The following is a 21,811-nucleotide window of genomic DNA, read 5'->3' on the forward strand; positions in this document are numbered from 1 at the left end:
TGACCTCTTCTCCCTGGTGACAAGTGATAGGACGAGGGGAAACGGGTTCAAGTTACGTCAGGGGAGGTTTAGATTAGATATTAGGAGACATTTTTTCACTGAAAGGGTTATTAAACATTGGAATAGGCTGCCCAGGGAGGTGGTGGATTCACCATCCCTGGAGGTGTTTAAAAAAAGGGTAGATGGGGCACTGAGGGACATGGTTTAGAAGTGGCTCTTGTCAGGGTAGGCTAAAGGTTGGACTCGATGATCTTAAAGGTCCCTTCCAACCTCAACAATTCTATGATTCTATGATTCTATGTGTGTCAGTAAGTTCACCTTCCTGCAACCCCTATTGCTGTTGGACAGAGAGCTCATCCATCACCCTGAAGGGACAGAAATCTGACACTGGCCCACAAAATGCATTTTGATCAGCTTCACACTCCACGAGAACACGGAGAGCACCGTCCGTGCTTTGAAATGCAGCCCACTTGCCTACAAGACTGTTAGGCACCTTCTACTCAGCTCCTTGCCTCTGCAACGGAGGCAACTTTTGTTGGCCCAGCAGAAAAGCGAATGCAAACCAACTCCCATTCCCCCCTGCCTTTTTTTCCAGCTAAATATTAACCCCCTCGTTATCACAGGGCCAACTGGAACCCTTCCGTTAGAGGCTGGGATTTGCTTCACAAGATGGATCCCAGCCCTGGAAGATACCCACGCTGGATGAGAAGGTGCTGTCAAGGATGAAGCTTTACTGACAAAGCAGGACAAAGCCTTTCCACACACAGGTTTTATGGCAGCCCCCCGCAGCAGGATGCCGTGGAACAACCACAGGTCAGCATGCAGAAAAACAACGAGCAGTTATGCTTCCTCTGTGCATTCCCATCCCTCACCACTATTCACGGTAACGATCCACGTACTTTTTTTTCTGTGAGTGCTACTTAAGGCAACAACCACCCACAAACGACTACAGGGAGAGAGGTATGGAGGTGAGGGGATTTTCCCCAGCCTTCACTGGCACTTGGAAAAACCATGTTCATATTAGAGTTCCCCAGTTACAAGAACTTCCGATTCACACCTGAAAGTTTTGTGGGTTCACTCCCCACCCTGGGGACAAATCACACTCAGATCACCTCACCCATCCCAGCCCAAAAAAACAGATATTTAATAAGGCGATGACTAACCCTGAGAAATTCTCGTAGACAAACCGTCTCCAGGGATGTTTGTTACTCGAAGCGAGGTGGCCGTTTCCTCCCAAGGGCTCTGATCTACCAGCACGGAAGGCCCCCCAAGAAAAGGGGTTCTCCAATTTCCTCCCCCATTGGCAAAGTTGAACTCATGAGGTTTGGACCTTTGCTTTGAACTGTTATCAGCCAAGAAAACGCTCCATCTTTCAAAGCCTACACAGCTTCTGCCTGAGTGTACAATGGGAGAGGCAAAGTAGCCCTGCTTTAACTCAAGGGCACGGAACAGGACCTGGGCGACAACAAGGTCCCACTTATTTCCATCACCTTGGCAGCACTGTCAGTCTCCATGGTACAACCCAGCCAGCTGGGCCCTGGGTCAGAAAAGCTCCCACCCACTTTGCTGGTTAACTCTCCACTTAAAGCTTTATTTTTCCTACTGGTGTGAAAATACATCTCCCACGTCATGCCCCTTTGCAGCTGGGGCAAGTCAGAGCCGCACGCCCCAACAGCAGCCCCCGCCTCACGCCCCGCCGGCTGCACAGACAGGAGCCTTTGTTCTCCAGAGCTGTCACTCGAGAGCGAACCAGCGCCTGGGAGTGAGCTCAGTGTGGCAGCTCCACGCTGGCAACGAGCACTTAAGGCACAAGGAACTTTCTCTGTAACCTGGAGGTGACAAAGCTGATTCCCATAGCTTGGAGTGAGTGTCTGCCCAGGACGGAAAGGTCTCCACCAGTAGACATCACACCCACCAGGGCAAGGAGGTGAGAAGGTTGGTTGGGGAACGCAGAGAAAGGTGAAGAAATGGGAGACAGAGAACAGGAGGAGACACAGAGGCAGATTTGCTGCCAAGTAGCAGGATGCAGGAGATAAGAGAGCTGGGGAGGGGGTGGAGGGCTCTGTGAGATAGGGGTGGTTACCAGGAGCTGCTGAGGCGTGATGGAGTTGTCTGTGTAAATGCAGAGTTTCTCCACGGTCAGGGGCATGGTTTCTCGCAGCTTGGAAGCCAGGAGCATGCAAACCGCTCCCAGAAGCTGCAAGTGATTTTTCCGCACCGGAACTGACGACAGGTAGCGATCCACGTAATTCATGGCCAAGGGGAAGACCTCTTCTTCGCATTTCTGCTCCTCGCACACCTGACAAAACCCAATTACAAAAATAAAAAATAAAAGGAAGCTTTAATTAGCATAGGACTCCCCAGATCCTGCCTGCATAGCAGCTTCAAAGCTTCTGGTCATGGTGGTGTTTCACACTTATCTTCAGGGCTTTGAAGGCACCTTGGCGTTGGGGAGTAAATTAGCTACAGGTGTTAAGCCTATGACTTGAGTGTGATTACACCAGCAACAAGTTTGACCAATGCCTTAGGACCTTCACCTTCCTGTGGAACACTGCAGAACTCGTATGTAGACACAAAGAGTCCACAAATAAGTTACGACCAAAATTGTGTTATTTTGTCTCCTTTTTTAACGTCCCCTGTTGGGGATGTCTCCAGCTAGCTCTGCAGCAAAGCTCCCATTTTCTGCTCTGTGGGGACTGTGGGCCTCTGCAAAAAATGAGCAATTCCAGCGTATCTCCAGCTAGAGACCTAATAGGGCAGGATCCACTTGTAGCAATTCCACCTTAAGTGGTCCAAAGACACGAGAAGAATCAATGGCAGAGCCCAAATCAATGGTTGAGTCCTAAAGTCCTCCCTCAGCCACACTTGTACCACAGCCATGAACAGAATCCAGGAGCGCTGAATTTTAGTCATCTGCTCTTATCTCTTAACCAGTATCAAAACGCTGGTCATATTTAACTTCCTTCTTTCAATGCAACCATAAAAATATTGAGGTTTCTCCTCATACAGCAGCAAACACCACCATTCTCCTTCCAGCAGCGACTGCCTCCCCCTGCACAGACTGCCACAGCGCCGGGGACACTGACACGCACAGTCATGACAGCTGCCAAGTGTCATCCCCTTTTTGACTGCCTTTAGGGCTGCACAGGAACAGGCTCCGAAGCAGCATTTATCTAACTACCCTTCACAGAAAGGGAACTGCAGAAACAGAACAATAATAGCAGGGGGGGAACCCTTTAAAAAGCAAGATGTTCATTATTTCTTTTGACAGAAGCAGGCAGTTTCTTGCAACAGCAGCCAGGGTGGAAAGCAGGCAGGCTCGATCCCAAGTCATTTGTCCTTTGCAGAATCTGTTCTTTCTTTCTCTATTGAGACTGTTCACTCTGACCATCTCATGAAGAGGCCCAAGAGATTTCCCCCACTGAACTGTATCCCGCAGAGAGCCGCATTCATTTTTAATTTAGGGAACTAAACAGTAGTGATGTTATTTTCCCCGCTTTAACAGGGCATTTTCAGCCCCATTCAGAAAACGCAAGTCTCTAGCCTGCCGGGTGCACAGCTGAGTTCTCTGCCCAAAAGTTTTGGGGAGCAGGAGGTGAACAGGGGGTCCCATGGCAGCATACCTGCACACCACCATGGTGGGGTGCGTGGGTTCGGGGTGTCGAGGGGTGGCTGCTTCTCCCGCAATGGGCAACCACACCTTCCAGCATAGCCAGCGCTCTCACAGATACTGCCCCGCTGCAGACCGCCTTCCTCACCCGCCTCCCGACCCTCCATGTGCCTCCCCGCCGGCATAATCCCCCCCCATACCGGAGACCTGACCTCCGGCGCATACCAAGCTCTGGGACTTCAGGGCTCTCCTATCCCCAACATTGTTCCTTGCACCCCTGCTTTGCAGCCCTCCCCAGCGAACAGGGGTCGGGTGCTCCTGCCCCGTGCTTCCCCCCGCCGCCAGCTCTCTCCCGCCGGAGCAGGAGTGCGCACGCTTGCAAGCGCGGACGGCAGGCATGGAAAAGCACCGGTGGCCGGGCAGGGAGCCGGAGCTGCGGCGGGAGAGGAGGCAGTAGGGCGTCCCGTACCTCCAGCATCCAGAAGGCCAGCATCTTCCGCATGTAGGGCTTGATCTCCCGCTGCACGCAGTGGAAGTAGGAGACGCGGGGGCTGTAGCGCTCCTCCTGGCTCAGCAGGTTCTGCAGCACCCGCCGGTCCCCCAGGAGCTGCGGGTCGCGCCCGGCGCGGGGAACGCGGGGAACGGCTTCCACGCACAGCAGCTCCATGAGAGCGGGCAGAGAAGGCAGGGCAGAGCGGGCAGGGCAGGCAGCCACCCCGCCGGCTCGGCTGCAGCCGCCGCGGGACGCCGGGAACTGGCCGCTCTCCCGGGGGGGCGGAGCCGCCGCCCACCGCGGGGCGACCCGCCGAGCCCGGCCGGCCCAGGCGCGCCGGGAGGGGGGGGGGCGTGGCCACCGCCGCCTCCCCGCCAATCCGCGGGCCGAGCGGCGGCGACGCGCCGAAACGGGGGTCTGACCACGCCCCCGGGGGCGGGGCCAGAGGCGCGCCGGCGGGCTGGCAGCACGTGGGGCGGCCGCGGGGCGCTGCTGCCATGTTGGGGGGGGACGGGGAATGGGACCGGCCCCTCGGGGCTCGCCCCGGCCTCCCGCTGCAGCACCGGCCATTCCATGCTTCCCCCGGCACCCCCGTCCTCTCCAGGGGCCGCTCCCCGATGCCCAGCTGCCTGCAGGCCAGCCGGGCTGCAGAGGGGCAGACCCGGAGGTTGCAGGGAGGCTTCTGTCAACCCAGTCCTTACCAATTTCTAAGAGAATTTTTTTCAGTATTTAGTCCTATACCTTTTTTTTTTAAATATGTGTGTGTCTGAACGAAGTCCTTCAAGGCTATGAAAATAATCAGCTGTGTACATACTTGGAGCTGGTCCGTACAGAGCCAGCTGTCTTCCAAAAGTTACCCTCATGTTATTACTGGCACAGCTGGGTGGGAGATAGCAACCTCGGTGTCGGCTGAGATAAGGGTTTGTCAGGCTTGGCTGGTTCTTCAGAATAATTGACAATTGTTTGGAAATACCTTTGCAAATTGCACACTGAATGGCTACTTACTCCAGGAATTTTAAAGTCTTTCGAATAAGTTTGCACTGCAACTTCCACAGCACAGGATTTGCTCTGGTACCTGTGTCTGCTTCTAGTTGACCCCGCAGTAATTGCTTTCTGTAACGGGAAGTTGAAGACAACGGGCTGTAATTCTGGCCACGTTGCACTCTGATGTTTGTCACTGGCTACAGAAACTGCAATGACTCGACTTTGCTAGTGCCAGTGGGAAGGGTCAGAAAACTGTCTAAAATGTACAACAGATTCTCTAATGGGAAGGGAGAATGGGTTGCCTTCAAGGTTACAGATTAAAAGCTCCTTACCAAGGTGAGAGAATTAGCTCAGGAGGTCCACTTTTAATGAAAGTTCCCAACATAGTTTGCGAAGGCATCGTGCCTGTATGGGCTGACCTGCCTGTATAAGCCTCTTCGCCACTGGGGTGGTGCCGCAATGTGGCATTTGCGGCAGTGGTTGGAACCAAATGATTATAATCACCAATGTGAGAGGTGGGAAATACATTCCAGACCACCAACATCTCTCGCTCTGCTACGTTGCATCATTCCCTGCCAATTCTGACTGCTCTGCCCTCTGAAATGAAGCACCTCGGCAGTCCGCACTCCTGTAACACTTCATTGCACAGGGCTGTATGTTCCATTTTATAGCACGGCATTGCTGGGCTGAGAGCACGATACAGGGAATCGGACGGAGACAAGCCCAAATTCAACTCACAGCAATAATCCATACCTGCAACCCCGGGGAGAAAGCTGCTCCTGTTCAGAAGGGATCAGAGCAATGGAACTCATAAAAATTGAGGACTTTATGGATGTGGTATCGTACAAAGAGGATTCAGCAGGAACACCTCTGACCAATTCTGCTGGAGTGTTCCTCAGTATACACACTTGTATGTATTTTTAGGCCAAAGAACAAAGAACCAAAGGAGTGGAGTGACTTGCCACAATAGCTACTCCCTCCACACAAGTCACTTCTATGTGTGCCATTTTGACACATTTAGTACTTTTTTTTTGTATTTTCAGTCATCTAAAGAGTCTTTTAATGAAGAACAAACATACGAAGTTAATAAGCATAAGTAAAACAAGACTGAAGCCTTTGTTCTCCCAGCTCAGGATTTTTTCTGTGTGTTGAAAATGAAAAACATCTTTTTTGATCAGAGGTTTAGAGGTTCAAAATACTACTCATGACAGTGAACACAAAGGTCGCACACATAACACACATTTCACACGCTGGAATCCCATTCCTACACTTGTACAGATGGCTTTCATTTTCTGCAAGGTATACGATACATTGCAAATTTTTAATGATGCCATCGGCGTTGATTTGTTGTGCTGAATGCCCTGAGAACACCATACAGCACGGTGACGCGGAACTGGAGAAAAGAAAGGGCGGAAGAGAATTAGATCAATCCCATCCCTGCCTTAAAATGAAAAAGAGGAAGTTTTGTAGGTGAGATGAGATTCCCAAATCCCTTTCCCAACTAACTTACTTTCACCTTACAAATAAATCTTCCAGTGGTGTGGGCAAGAAATATTTGAAGAATCTATGGGAGAGATTTCTGTGGACCAGTCAGCTGGTTTTAATCCGGGATGACCCCCCCCCCGCTCCGCTCCCCCACTCGTTCATTGTGAGCAGCATCCCCCATTTGTGCAGGGGAAGAGAAGGGCCCCATGTCCCACATTTTTAGTAAAAATAGACAGCAGCTATTTTCTTTAGTCAGGCAAAGGGAAACCACAGCACTGGGTTCTTGGTCCTTCTGGTTTCTGGGCTGTGCCTTTTGAAATTGAAAGTTTCAGGCCCTTTCATGGTCTTTCTCCTGTTTCCCAGTGTCTGCACGGCGGTTCTGACACAGCCCATTCAGCTGGAGCTGGGCTCGGTGGCAACCCTGGGCCATCGGACACGGAGGGGAAAAATGAAGCCCATTGCATAAGAAAGTGTTCCTTCCAGATGATGACTTGGCAAAACTGATGCCTCTGCAAGCCACATTATCAGGCTAGAAAGGCAAATTACAGGCTTCAGGCGTCCTAAAAAGCCTATTGTGTGGGTGTGCGGAGGGAAAAGAGAAAATTCCAGGAAAACCAAATTTTGGTCACTGCTGTCCATAGATAGTCAGCTTCCTGGCTTTGGCAAGAGAGAGCACAGCAATATTAAAAAAGGAAATTCCTTCACAGTAAAAATTAAAAAACCTGATGGCCTCCAGACTTCCAGGATCCCGAACCAGCAATGTTATTCTTTGCTGAATCATAAAAGGGACTCATTTTTTTGGTATGTTGATGAGAAATTAAAAAGAGTGACCAGCAGCTGGAGGTTTTAAAGGGGCAATGCAGACGCAGGTCTGATTCCAATGGGCAGCTGGTGTCACGCAGGGGCTTTGATCGAGGCTATTGCCATTTATCGGGATGGCCATTCAGTAGGGGCATGTCCTTACGCTCTTCTCTGCGGAAAGTTTTCATCCACGTCACTTTGCATCAGCCGTGGGCCTGGCCCTGAAGGCTGTCAACAAATGTGATCAGCACCTTTTCTACACTGGTTTCTATGTCTTACATTTTATATCTACTTTCTGTCCAATTTTGATCTACCAAGAGCTAAGCCATCCTCTTCCTTGGTCATACTGCAACTACGGTGTCATCAGTGACATCAAAATGAAACTGCTTAACATACATGAAGGACTTGACAACCAAATCCAATGAGCAAATAACTATATAATTTGCTGTAGGAAATCCCCAAAATAAAATGAAAAACGGGCACCATTTTGTGCATGTGTGAGAAAGAGCGAGGACAGCATTTCACACTTTCTGGTTTGAGGATTTCAAAACACTTCAAACATCTTAATCTGTTGTATTTTACATCCAGTTTTCCCTAAAGCAGAGAGATATTGCAAGCATTCCCAGCAGGAAAGAGCAAGGGCTGTGGCACGCGAGGGCTAGCAAAACATGCCGCGGCAGTTTGGTGCCAGAGTCTGTGTTTGCCAGAAGTCCCTGCTGCTTTAGAAGGAGATGGCACAGGTTACGGTCCATCATACGCACTTAAACTGCTGACAAAGGTGGACCAGTAACCGGCAGGTCAGGCCGGGGGGTGCAGCAGCCGAGGAGGGCACAGCTTCATCTGCTGAGACGGCGGCAGCAGGGCAGATCGCTGCAGGGATGCAGCACGTCAGCCGGCCCATGGCAGATGTTTGCTCTAGTGCACATGAATCGGAGCCCGCAGGCACAGGGAGCTGAGGCATCTTCTCCGCTCATTCAGCTGGTCCAGTGGGCAGAGAGCTGAGGATTTCCTGGTCTCGGTCCCATGCTTAAACACAAGACTGCCGTCTCCCCCCGTAGCTGGCTCTCTCTCCTTTCTCATATCTTATTCATTCTTAACTTTAAAAAAATGCTTTCATTGAATTGAAGGGAAGTTTGGTCAAGTACAAGCTTAACATTTGACCCAGGGGATGTGTTTCCTAATATCTTTCCCATTACTGGCAACCACTGCATTCCCTTTCCTCTGACTTGGTCAGACTGTTGAGTACAACTAATTAGTTTGGTGTGATGTCATCTGAATACTGAATCTCAGCAATGCTTAGATATATCCAGTAATGACGTACATGAGAAATCTGCAGAAGAAAGTTTGCTGCTTCAAAGGACAAAATACAGCTTTTTCATTGATTTAAATCCCCTTATTAGAGCAGCTTTTGGTACAGTTTGGACTAATTGTCTATTTAAACAAAAATAAAAGTGTGACTGTTGATACTATTTGAGTTTACGCTACATCCAGCACTTTTGTATGCCTGTTCCTGGGATATGCATCAATTTAACAATGAGTTCCTTAACCAGGATTATTAAGGGAGAGAAACAGGGGGACGAAGGGAAGCCTTTCGCTTAGGTGTCTTCCTAGCAGAACAAAGAAGTGATTGGAAAGCAGAATAAATGGATGAAAAGAGACACATTTGTAAACACGCATTTAGCAAGCAATTCACTGCGTCTTTTGGCAAATCATTTAGGAGAAAAATTCCAAAGCGGGTATAGCTTTGGAATGTCTCCATTTCGGAGTAGCCAGGCCAGATTTGAGTCCAGTGGAGCCAGCCCAGTCTGCCCCAGCTAACAATTTAGGCCAGCAGAGATTTAAATGTAGTTTCACCTGACTCTTATGAAAAGCATCAGAACAAGTTTGTCTCCACCTGTCATTTTAGCAGCTGTTTTCTGCCTTGGTTCCCTTTTCCTAATGAAATCTAAAATTAAGTCACATTTTCATTGACTCAAGCTCATACCATAGTGAGCCATCCCCAGGTGAATGTTCAGTTTTGTTCCCAAATCAGGCATTTTAGAAACCAGCCAAATTCAGCTGGTAAAGATAGAAAGACAGACCATAGAAAAAATGCAAAGCTGAAACCAATCAATTTCAGAAAGAAACTGGGGTTGGAAAGCCCCCAGTTATGATATATTTAGTTCATTTCAGGGGATTATCTGTGGTCGCCAATTATGCAAATTGTTAAAAAACACTGCCCCAAAATTTTACATCTTTTTTTACAACACCCTTCCCTTCTCCATCCTTCCAGCCCTTTCCTGCCCTGCCCTGAATTGATCTTGTTGCCTACATCTTGCGCAACCTATTCGGTAGATTAGATGCGTTTGGGTTTTTCTAAGAATTTTTGGTTGCATGATATTTTTCATTTGATGTGGCAAGCCCGGTGCCTAGCGCCCGTTTGCCAACACAAACTGCCAGTCAGCGAGTCAGACCCAGCTGAAGGCTTCTCGGCAGTGCAGGCAGAAAGGGAATTTGCCGTGGCTGTACTGGAGAAAGTATGAGTCCTCCCTGGTGAAGGGACAAGGAAGGAGAGACTGACCCAGCTGGAACAGAAGGGAAAATACTTGAAAGCTGCGAGAAAATACTTCTTTCGCTGCAAGAAGTTGGGTCTGCTACAGGATGAGGCTGTTTGCAGCACCTCAAGCCTGCGTCCCAGCCGTTCACTGCACTGTAGCACCCAGGCACGTTTCCCGGGACCCCACAAAGTAAAGCAGGCAGCAGAATCATGGCAGTAGGGCTGGAGCCAGCCAGCGCTCCTGAGGAAATGGGGTGGGATAGACTAAGCACTGGACTGGCAGGTGGGATGGCTGGATTTTAATCATGGCTTGGCCAGGCTGTAAATGGGGATGGAGGTCTCTGCCTAAGCCTGGACTAGGAGGATTGTTCCCTTTACAGGGCCGGAAGGGATCATGTCAGGACAGGATGGAGGGTGGGTCTCGGAGAGGGTGCATACCCTGCTGCCGGCATTGCAGTGGAAATACTGTGGGACTGAGCTCTAGGGTGCCAGCGATGGGCAGGCAAGAATCTCATCAGATCAGTCAAATTGGTGGTAGATTTTGTTCCTTGTAGGGAGGGAGGACTACACTGTGTGCATGTGCGTGTTTTTGCGGGTAGAAAGAAAATGATTGATACCCCACTGACTTCCCCCACTTGTGGTGCACCTGGCTTGCTGTTACCTTCCAGCACAGGCTGAGTATACTCTACATGGGCTTTGAACTAGAGGCAGACCTTGCAGGCGAGAAGCCTTTACCATGAGCTTGTTGGCTGCACTCAGTTCACCCTTGGTGTAACTGAAAGGAAACATCTTGTACCAACCCCACATCAGCCAGAGTATGCCTACGCAGCCAGCGGGCGCCGAGTTGAGCCGCTCCCTCTCCAGCACAGCAGCTGTGTCTGTGTGTGACAGACCCTCCACTCTGACACCCCAGGGACCACCCCAAAGCCCACTGTCTTTGCTGCCAGCCTGGCTTTACCACCTTAAGCCAACGCATGCATAGCGCGTGTCCTCCCCCACCTCGGCAGTGAAGTACGCTCATCCCTCCAGTTCAAACTGCAAAGCCAAAGAAAGAAAATTTTAAGGACCTACAAACCACAGTGATTAAGTACAGGCAAAGAGGAATGTCACACCCCTGTGTTAATAAATGGAAATAAAATACGATCCACACGGCAGCACAGCTATTGTTCAGATAACCTGCAGCACTGAAGACAAGTCTCCTCTAAGTAAGTTCCCAGAACACCTTTCCCTGAAGGCACAAGTGTCACTGTATTTCTTGTGATTGTCACAGCCAGGTACCTCTGTATATCCCAACAGATGTATAGAGATCAAATTCACTGAGATGCTAATATCCGTAATAATATACGGATACATTTCTCCCAGCTGTTCTGGTAGCTCTATATTATCTACGTGTGCTTCTGCATTCATGTCATCAATAATTACTGACATTAACAACATGCTAATGAGATACGCTCTGTGAATGCATACACATCACTGGGCAAGCAGTATTCCCACTGTATTTAGGCAGATCTTTGGTGGAGTGATTCCAGCAGTTGCCTGATATGTTAACCATTTCTTCCAACACTAACCTACTGCTTTGCATTTGCTCTGAGCCGTACAGCATCGGAGTTGCTGCTCCTGCTTGTCCATCCTTCCCTCTCCTAGCATCACAGCAGTGAAGATGTCTCCTGAGACATCAGAAACTGAAGTTAGTAGTGGTTTATATGACTAAGTTAGAAAAAATGGTATTGTATCCCATTCAACTATTCCTACTAGAGCGCCAGGCTTCAGCCACTCCAACTAGACCTGCCACCGAAAGTAAGTCCATACTTTATGCTCCTGCTCTGTACGTGTGAGCAGAAATACTGTCCTTCACACCTGACTACAAAAGCCTGAGCAGAAGGGAATCAAATCTACTGCAGTGCAACACCAGAGTCAGTCTCCTACCAGGATATTGTCCATAGCAATTAAAATATGAACTTCCTTCCTACTGCAAACTGACAAACAAAGAGGTTCCTGCGATCAGGCATGAGTGCTTCTGAGATTATTTTTGTAGCTCTTTAGCATTATTTATAAGGTGAGCTTGGTAGACCATGTCCCCAAAACAAGTGTTTTGTCATCTGGACAGTGAACAGCCTGCTGCAGGTCTTAGGGGCTGGGCCAGACCGATTTGAGGGATGGAGGACCTGAAATCCAGCTGTATATGCTCTGGGTGGCTACTGCCACAGGGATGAATTCCATGGTGTCTGGTCCACAGTGAAGAACCCTCTGTTGCTACCAGTATTTTGAAACCGCACAACAACATCAGCAGCTGGGGAAAAGATGAGGCGATGGCAGTGCTTAGTAGACCTGCAAAGGAATGCAGGAGCATCCCCACTTACCGATGAGGAAACTGGGGCACGGGGCACTGAGATGACTCGCTCATCACTCCCCAGCAGATGAGTGCCAGGCCCAGACAAGGAGCCTGCAAATTCCGAGTCCCAGCGTGGTGCTCTGTCTGCCTCAGCCCCACCACAATCGAAGACATCGCGTGCCCAACATCAGCCCCACATCCCGCTCAGGCATGCTCTGGTGTGCTTGGTGTTGGTGACACAGCTCTCTCCCGCAGGCACTGATCCGTATGGCACTCACTTGCACATACTTTCCACTGCTCTGCGATGCAGGGCTGTAAAGACGCTGAGCAGTTACTTCTCCCTGGGTGATTTTCCATCTCCCAGCAAACAAGGGGATCTTGCAACTGTCGTTGGCTTTTCTTCACCTCTTTCGTGGGGGAGACTCCCTGCTACGCGGCCACCTTGCCAGTCCCCGTCCAGGCTCAGGGCAATGATAAGTGCAGAACTGCTGAACATCCCCATCTTCGGAGCCACTGATTAACTGCCTGACCCAAGCTGTGCAGAAAGGCGCGCAGGGCTTGCCAGGCCTACTAGGAACTGTCATTACCATAAAAACATCCCCTCCTTCCTAATATAGTTGAGCCAAAGCCCATTGCAAGAAGCTGAAGGATGCTGGCCCATCGGCTTTAGAAGCAGCTGGAGATGCTGGAACTAGAGATGCTGTTTTGGACCTGAAAGGTGTTACACAGCCAGATAGATGGTGGTCACGGGAGCATGGCAGGGATTATCGAGCAGTGCCAGGGGATGTGACCTCTCTGGGAAGCCATGGTCCTTGCCTGCTGAAAGCCTATGAGGGAGTCAGGAGCATGTGACAGATGAACACACAAGGAACGTGGGGACAAGGACACACAGGTCATCACGGCCCGGTGGGTGCAGCGGTGTTAGCTTTGCTGTTCCTTGACCTGGAATACCCCTGCCTTTGTTCCGCAAGCGTGACTTTGGAACGAAGATCTCTGGAGTCTCTCCTTTGTCTTTTCCTTCTGTGTTTTGGACCAGCCTGGTCCCCTGGCCAAGCTGAACTTGTTAGTGTGACCCTAGGGAGAAGAATCTCTACCACCCAGCGCGCCAGGGCAAGCAGGGAGAACTCAATGGGTGGAGAGCTGCAAACAGCAAGTGGAAGAAGCATGCAGAGAACTAGGGAAAGCGAGGAAGATGAACCGCATTGCTCTGCTCATCCTGTGACAAATGTGTGAGGCTCAGCTGGCAAGGTGACAGGAGGAGATGGCTGGTCAGATTCAGCCAAGGAACTTTCATTTCCCAGGCTGAGCTCTGAGCGGTGCACATGATGGAAAGTACTGACTTGTTTCTCCTCCCACCTGAGCTCCAGGGGCTTCTTGCATTCAGAAAAGGCAAATGTCAAATTGGCATGAGATTTTGACTTCTCAGCCCAGGCAGAGACAGAAACTGGGAAGACGCACGCATGCTTAGAGAGCCAGAAAGAGAAAGAAAAGGGAGGACAAGGAGAGAAAAATAAAAGCTAGATCAAGGACTGAATTTTCAAAGGCACTCAGCAGCCAGCAAATCTTTTTGTTCTCAAGGCCGTGGTGGAAGAAGAAGGGTCTGGATTATTCTCAGCAAAAGCTGAGCTTTTTTAGAACTCTGCCCCCTCCCCTTCCATGCCTATGATGAAGATTTCACAGAGGCGAGATCTGTTTGATTTAAAGGTATAATCCTGTGGTCATGGATCTAATGCACGGATCTGGGTGTCTGAACAGAAGCTGCAAGATACTTACTGCTCTCCTTAAAGCAGCCACCTGGGAAGGCGTGCCAAGCCCAGTGTGCTCTGAAGCGACTTGGCCATCACCTTCTAGAGGACCTGACCTCTCACCTACAGCCTGCGCTATATGAGCACCAATGTCTTGCCCTGTTTGGCAGCTGACAGACCTTGTAGTGCAAAACATGAGCGTAAAGACACGGGGAGTGGCTGAGCCAGCTTTTTCATAAGTGGGCTGAAAACTGAGGAGAGAGTCAAAGCACACAGCACAGCAGCTAATTCCTGGGAAAGGTTGACTGATGAGTTCTTGACCTCATCGAGGCTGGGGAGTACAGTCAGTTTGCAGCTGCCTCTGAGAGTTACCAAAAGACTCCAGGTCAGCTGGAATCTTGCCTTTTCCTTGCCAGAAAAGAAGAAACTCTTAATAGCTACAGAAGAGGAAAGAACAGGAAGCCCTAGAGGGATGTAAACAAGCTGGAGGTGATGGGACATGACAGTTAGACCTCACTGCTACTTAAATCTCTTGTATGCCCTGTAATTCAAGGGCCTAAGCCAAGGAAACTGGAGTTACCCCCAGTCCTGTGAGTCCCTCTGAGGAAACAGCTACTGAAAGAAGATTTTCCTCCCTGCCTGATGTAGGGAACAGCCTGTTGGGAGATGCTGGGGTTGCACCCTGAGGCATGAGAGGAGAAGGCAAGATCCTCCTTCAGTGCCCACTTGGGAAGAATGTTTCCTTCCCACTGGCTGTGCCCAGCAAACACACAAGCAATAAGGAGACCCTGGGAGTCGCCCCCAGCCCCTGCCACCACCACCCCTCCGAGGCCTAAGGTCCCCCCATGAAATCCGTTGGAGCTGCTGAAGGGCATCGCTTGCTATTTCGGACAGAGCCCCTTTCCTGTGGTCACGCTCCAGGGCAGAAGAGTTGTACGCACATTTGCAGTTACCACTTGGCTGCCTGGTTCAGCTGTTTGGTCACTCGGGGGAATCAGCCAGTCCCCTCCCATGCGTGCAGGGTTCGCCGGAGCTCCCTCATACCCAGGCAAGGATCAGGCGATGTATTACTGCATAAAGCACAGCTGAATACGGAAGGGCTTAATTTTTAAACAAAAGCTGTGACCAGCTTCAGTGGAGCCAGGAGCAGATTCTACTTGAAAAAAAAAAAAAAATACCCTTTCTGCTGGCAACCATAGTGAAAGGAATGAGATCTGGGTCTTCTTAGCAAACTGCTGGGCCTGGGAGTGCTTGAAAGGTTTCCTAGAGACAACAGTGCAGTGCAGGGAAATGTTTTCCATTTGCAACAGCACTCCTACCTCGTTCTTCTCAGTGCACCAACCTAAGCATGACCTTTTGGGGTCTGACAGCTAACAACCAGTCCTGGCTCCTGCCACTTCCTTTTGAGCCTACAATGCCAACTTCTGTGATTCCTAAGCAAGATTACAAGCCAGAAAGAGCTTGGATATTCTCTAGATATCAAGGCTATCTTGTGTTCTAAAATGCATGAGAGGAGATGCTAAACCACATGCTTCAGAGTCAACACCAATAACGGTTCTTGCAAATTATCCCTAGTCTACTTGTGCAAGGTTCTTCTGCCTTCCTCTGAGTCAGCTAATACTGGCCTTTCAGATAGAGAAGAGACTGTTAAATGAGCCTTAGGTTTCATCAGCACAGCAATTTCTATTTTTTAGCATCTTAAGTTTCCCAGAAAGAATGAGGAGCATTATTCCCTTCACCCAAATAATACCCAATAAAAAAAAAAAGTAATAGATGTTCACAGTGAAAAGAAAAAGCACTTATTGGAAAGAGCCAGGAAGTGCCAGGGCTTGGGGATTAATTTCCTAGCTCTTTTCTGCCTTGCTTGGTAGCCTGGGCAGACCGCTTAGCTGTTACATGCCTCAGTTTCCCTCCAGCCAGCTGAGATAATGGAAGTACATAAGTCTCCATTGAATTCAGTAGAACTGCTGCCAGATATTCCAGAGCACACATGTGCAAATGGAACTCCGGCAAATGCATTTATACTACACTTAGCTGGCACTAAGCCCACTCCATTCATATTTATGCAATTAATCATTAATGATGTTCGTTTATTAATGGTGTTAAAGGCCTTCAAAATGGTAGAAAATTCCCAGGTGAAAGATGCTACAAGATTATGTCTTTAACTCTACAAACATGTAAGCAAAGGATTTAATTCTCCCTGAAAATTACATCCTGCAATGGAACGACTGGATCAGACCCTTGGAAAGGGACCTAGTAATTAACTTGGTGTAAATTCATCAGCTTCAGTCAGGATCTGGAGACTTTAATAGTCGAGTGCTAGTTTTTGTAGCGACAACTCCCAGAACATACTGTGAAGTGGCCTGCCTGCTTGAAGTGGTACAAGCTTCAGGACTCGGGAGCTCTTATTTGCCTTAAAATGGGTATAAAAGCACACCCCCCCGCTAAGATCTGGGCCTTTTGGGCCCTGACGCACACAAGAGGAGGCTGAGGAGGTGCCAACCTCGCTAGATAAGGCGGACAAAGGAGCTGCATGAGAAACCAACTGCACAGGGGGGGAAAGGACAATCTGGGATCTGGTTTCCTGGGTGAAACCATGGAAGTCCGGGCTGCTGCCAAAGGGGCTGTCCTGCTCGCCGCCGTGCCCGATGCCAGTCCTCCTCCCTTCCTTGCACGGAGGCTGCTCTTTGTGCTGGCTGCCCTGTTCTGACTGGGTTAACTTCTGCCAGATGCGGGACAAGACCTGGCTGGCTGCAAAGCTGCGTTACCGAATGGGCAAGTGCAGACAGGAAAGCTGTGCTGGGAGAGATTTAGGTCAGCTTTGTCTCAGAATCAGGTGGGTTTCTCCATTTGCTCCATCCATATAAAAGCTTTACTCTTTTCACCATGCAAAAGGATATTGTGGTGGTGAAACCATTTAACGGTCTTTAAATTAGTATATATGTAAAATAAACCATATTCATGTAAGGTATGACCATATTTGTATAAGAGCATCTACTGTTTTAACTATGCTGGCAAATAAACCTCCCACAGCTCAGCAGCTATTTACATCGATGAAGCACGGACTAGACCACATCTTCTGAGGCCCAGTTGTTACCAGGGCAGGCAGCCATTCTGGGGAGCACATAGATACGCTGCATAAGCAATAGCCGTAATAAAGGAAATGCTCATTACTACATGAAACACAGAAACTGAGACTATTGCAATTAATTAAAAAAGGAAATCAGAGCTGGGTCACTAGAGCCTAATCATAGAAGGGGGGTGGGGGGAAACAATCTGGGGAAAAAAAATAAATATTCTCAAGGCCCCTTAAAGATAACTATCACAGGCTACACCCTGGCTGACCCCACGTCACCCTGGTACATGGCTACTGAAAGTGCAGCTCCTCAGCTGGCAGGGTGGGGCTGCCAGCATCTGCACGGGGATCCGTCCCTCCGCCCGCCACCGCGGCGGCTGGAAACGGCTCGAGAGAAAAGAGAAGCCTCAGCAAAACAAGAAACTTTAGAGGATGTTTTTCTCCAGAGAGGATGGGAAAGTGTTTGATTTTTCTACCTGAAAATAAACATATATATATGTTATATTCTGCCCAGTTAATATCTTGCTTCTTGTTTACCTCAAGGTCATGCTGTACTGCCTGTCCTTTGTGGAGTGGAAGAAGCAGGATTTGGCTGTGATACCATAAAGGGGAATTTTTACTGAGGCTGCTGGACATAAACACACCCTGTGGTCCCCTCTGTCTGTCCAGGCCCCATCGCTGCAGCCCAGGCTTACCGCAATGGGTCTCCCTACGCTGCGACATGGCTGGAGCTGGGCAGGAAACATTTTTCCCATCCCACAAAAATCTTCCTGTTCTGCATCAGGATGAACCCAAGACCTTTCAGCACTTCTAGCCTTGTTTTCTAAAGAAACAAGCCATATGCAATCCTGCTGCGTGTGTCTGTCCTCCCTTTCCCATAAATTCTTAATCCTTTGGCCAATTTCAACCAAGTCTGACTGGCTTTATCAGGTAAAGGTACCAACGTTGTTGCACTCCCACAAGTCTTGTGCAAGCAGGCAGCTCAGGAGAAGAGAGACCCAAATCACACTTCCACTAAGGAATAGATTCAGTCTTTCACGGACACCAGATAACACACAGAAGAGCTTCAGTTTTGCTGGAAACCAGCTGTGCCTGGCCTTGCTGCTTACAGTAATAGTGTCTGGAAAGCTCTTGCACACCGTGGCACGACCTGGGACGTGGGAGGACAAAACGCAAGTGCAAGCCTTGCTTCGTCCTGGCCATGATTCTCAGGCTGTACCCAAAGGGGTGGCTACAGCCAGGCACATGGGGTTACCTTTCTCTCATCCTAATGTAATTCCAAACACAAAGAAAAAACAACATTTTCTTCCAGATATTTGCACTGGGGAGTTTCAGCCACCTGCAGTACAGGTACAGGGAGCAGAGGGGTGGGCTGCTCACCACTGCCCGCAGAGTGGGTTTCGCAGAGCAGGGCATTGGTTGGGGGCCCAATTTCTCCAGCGTCCACCTCCTTACACCCTCCACCAGCAAGGAACTTGCCAAGGCCACAAACCTTCCCTTGACCCTTTGACAAAGCCTCTCCGGCTCCCCAGACAGGGGCACTGCCCCACCATGTCACACACATCCCTCCACCCCAGTTTTTCATCACGCTTTGCGGAGGAGGCTTCCCTTATTTATTTTTTCTCTCTTTGCTGCCACCTCACAGGTCTTTACCAGATCTTTGCAGATGGCAGCTCAATGCCTCAATGCCTAATCGTGCATCCCAGCTTTTGCATTATCTGGGTCCTGGAGGCCACCCTGCAACATGTGTCCAGGCCAGAAAGGTCAGAGATAAGCAAAAGGTCTTTTTGTGCTCCCGTCTCCCTGCCTGCAGCTCCCTGCCTGGGTTTCTGAGAACCTAGCTACCCTCAAAAAGAGAAAGTCAAACAAACAACTGCATGAGCACGGTGACTGATAGTGCTTCAGTAAGCCCCTGACACCATCTTTTAACGCCTAAGCGAAAGGGAGAGGTCGCCCTAAGGTATTGGCAGGCTCATATCCCTCCACACAGAGAGGGTTAAGAGCAGCAAGGCGGGGGAAAGAGCTGGTTGCACTTCAGCAGTAGCTGTACAATCAAACTAGCAGGCCAAGTAGGCAATCAGCTTGCATAGGAAGATATACACAGACACAACAGAATCCACTCATGGCCTGTAAGAGGTAGAGATGCATCGCACTAGTTCACTTCAACTGCTGCAAACTCCAGGCTGGCAGGAAAGTCTATGAACAAAAGGAGCATTTAAAGAGGGTGAGATTCAGCTGGTGCTGAGAGGTAGCACAAAGCCTCAGACTTACCTCCACACCCCAAGCTGAGGTTGGTGATGGGTAAAAGGGATGGGACACTGAACTACCATCTAGGCTAAGGCACAGAGAAGTATCCATTGCTGATGGGAGCTGGGAAAGGGCAGCTATCAGGGAGACAGCACTGGAGGGGTCTGTGAACTGATTGCTGAACTGGGTGAAAATAACCTCCTGCTTTTAATCCGTGATAAGTTAGAAGGTATTTTGATGAAGGTGGATGGAGAAGTAAGGTCATACGTACTGAATCACATCTCCCTAGGCCTATGTATTTTAAAGTGTGCTTAACTTTGTTTCCACCACAGCTGCTGTGAGTTTTGCTCCCAGCTTAGGTCAGTAATGACAGCTTTGGAAAATCCCATTGCTGCAGTTTAACAATGATGAATTAGTTAATACCTGCAAAGTGCTTTGATGATGTAGATTTCTCAAGCAGGCAGTGCAAATACTGCTGCTGCCTCTGCATGAAGAAGACACATGGGATGCATGTTTAGCTTAACTGTAACAAAACATAGATGTCCCTGCCAGTCGTACTGCCTGAGCCCTTCCCCTCTCACTAAGAGTGGAGGTGAGAACAAACGTCTGAGAACAGCTCTATCGGTTTTTGTTCACCGCCATAGGGCTGAGGTTCTACATGACCCTCAGCAAATTGGACTCCATGCACCGTGCCTCAGTCTCCCCTTCTGTAGTACTTCAGGGCTGATGGAAGGAGACATTCACAGAACTCAGCATTTTTTATAATTCATGCATTTTGTGGCTTTTTTTTTTTTTTAAATTCTTGACTGGGCATAAAAATACCAGCCGCCCAAAGCTATAGTGCAGAACGTCAAAGGCGTATGTCTTTGATTTATGAGGCCTCCATTCAGTTCAGTTTGCCTCCCCCCGTAGTTCCCATGGGAAAAGTAGCTCTTCACTTCCTATCCAAAAATCTCTTGTATGGTATGGCTGGGAGCTGTTAGACAACCACCCCTTTCTGCCCTTGCTACAATTTTCTCAGAAAAGTGAGCTGAACACGCTGCTTCTCCCGTCTGCTGTGCTAAATTTATTGAAGAAATAAAGGTACCAGATTAACAGGAAACGCAGACGCTATGGTTTTGCTTAGTAATGTGCTGACCAGGTTAAAAATCTTGGTTATCCAACCTAATGCACAATGCAGAAGAAGAAATCAGGAAATCAGTGGAAACACTGATGGAAAACACCTTACCTGCAGAGAGCACCCACCACTGTATACAACCGCAGTACCACAACCTACAGAAACACTGCAATATCCAGTCCCTTTCTGCTCCCAGGAAAAAGGCTGGTGCCAAAGGCTGGGATAGGGCTCTAGAGAGCTCATTCAAGCCCAAAAACATGTGTGACAAGTCTCTGCCCCCAATCTTTTGTCTTTAAAATGACACAATACCTGTTGCTTTGGCCCCCTACACTCCCTGAGTACATCCATCCTGCCCTATTGTCGGGATGCGCAGTGCTTTGGAGAGCCATGCTGCTGGGGTCTGGGGCTATTACAGCAAGTGATTTTCAATAACCTCCAATACTAATATTTGCATGTTTTTGTCTCCACAGGGAAAAGCTTTTTTTTTTTTTTGTAGAGACTCCTCAGTCTCCTGCCAGGGCAGCTCCCTTCTCCTACCGCCGTGCTCTCCTCTGTATCACTGTCTCCTGCCACTGGGTTGTTATGAAGTGATGCCAAGCGTCTGCATGAATTGTTTCAGGACAGAGATTATGATCTATCTAAAAGAGTGGGGAGACACATTCATCTAAGTGTCAGCTATTACTGTGAACGCATCAACCAGAGACACCAGAAACTAACAACGAGCCCTGGAAATTCCTACTTGGGTCAGTAGACTTACTCAGCTCTGTATACCAATTTGATGTCCATGGAAACAGTAGATCTTTCTTTTTTGGGCATACAGTTTTCAGGCATACAGTTACAGGCATACAGGATTACAGTTGATCCTAATTAGTAATAAACTGTAAACCAGAGACTGTGCATTTGCACTTCTGAACATGACAGAGCTCTCCTACTAGATGGGGTTAGGAGATGCTGCAAGACAAAAAACAGACTTCTGTCTTTTGCAGTTATAACCATCAAAATCCCAGATAATTCCTGCCCTGATGCACGCATGAGAGCGGTCAGCCCCCACACACCCGCGAGCAGGAAGGTTAGCCTATGAGTAATGATGGCAGGGCTGCAGGCTACCATTCCCGTGTGCCAGCAGCTGAGACAGCGAGACACAAAAGGCTTAAAGAAGGGCTGATGTTTGCCATCAGTTATACCCCTGAGACCCCATTGATTTCAATGGGCTCCCATGTGCAACATGAAGCAGATCTCAGCCCATTCAGCCCCACATTATGCAAACTTATTTTTACCACCATTACCTGACAAATATGTTAAAAGTATGCATAAGTGTTTATTTACTTCCTGCACAGTAAAAGTTAAGAAGGAGAAAATAGATGCTCAGCAACGATCTCTGCTCA

General features: G+C 49.0%; 1 protein-coding gene across 3 annotated transcripts in view; it reads right to left on the minus strand.

Moving 5' to 3' along the window:
* The window catches only part of CCND3 (cyclin D3), a 47,717-nt gene that overhangs the window by 11,947 nt on the left and 13,959 nt on the right, over positions 1-21,811 (minus strand). For 2 of the 3 annotated variants that reach the window (XM_063356488.1, XM_063356489.1), the window contains exon 2: positions 2,084-2,299. In XM_063356488.1, coding sequence (XP_063212558.1) covers positions 2,084-2,299 — 216 coding nt within the window. Of the gene's footprint in view, positions 1-2,083; positions 2,300-4,079; positions 4,435-21,811 lie in introns of those variants that run through there. The other variant, XM_063356487.1, reaches the window with a different exon arrangement.

This window comes from Chroicocephalus ridibundus, chromosome 20 (genome assembly GCF_963924245.1).
Source record: "Chroicocephalus ridibundus chromosome 20, bChrRid1.1, whole genome shotgun sequence".
Classification (NCBI taxonomy): Eukaryota; Metazoa; Chordata; class Aves; order Charadriiformes; family Laridae; genus Chroicocephalus; species Chroicocephalus ridibundus.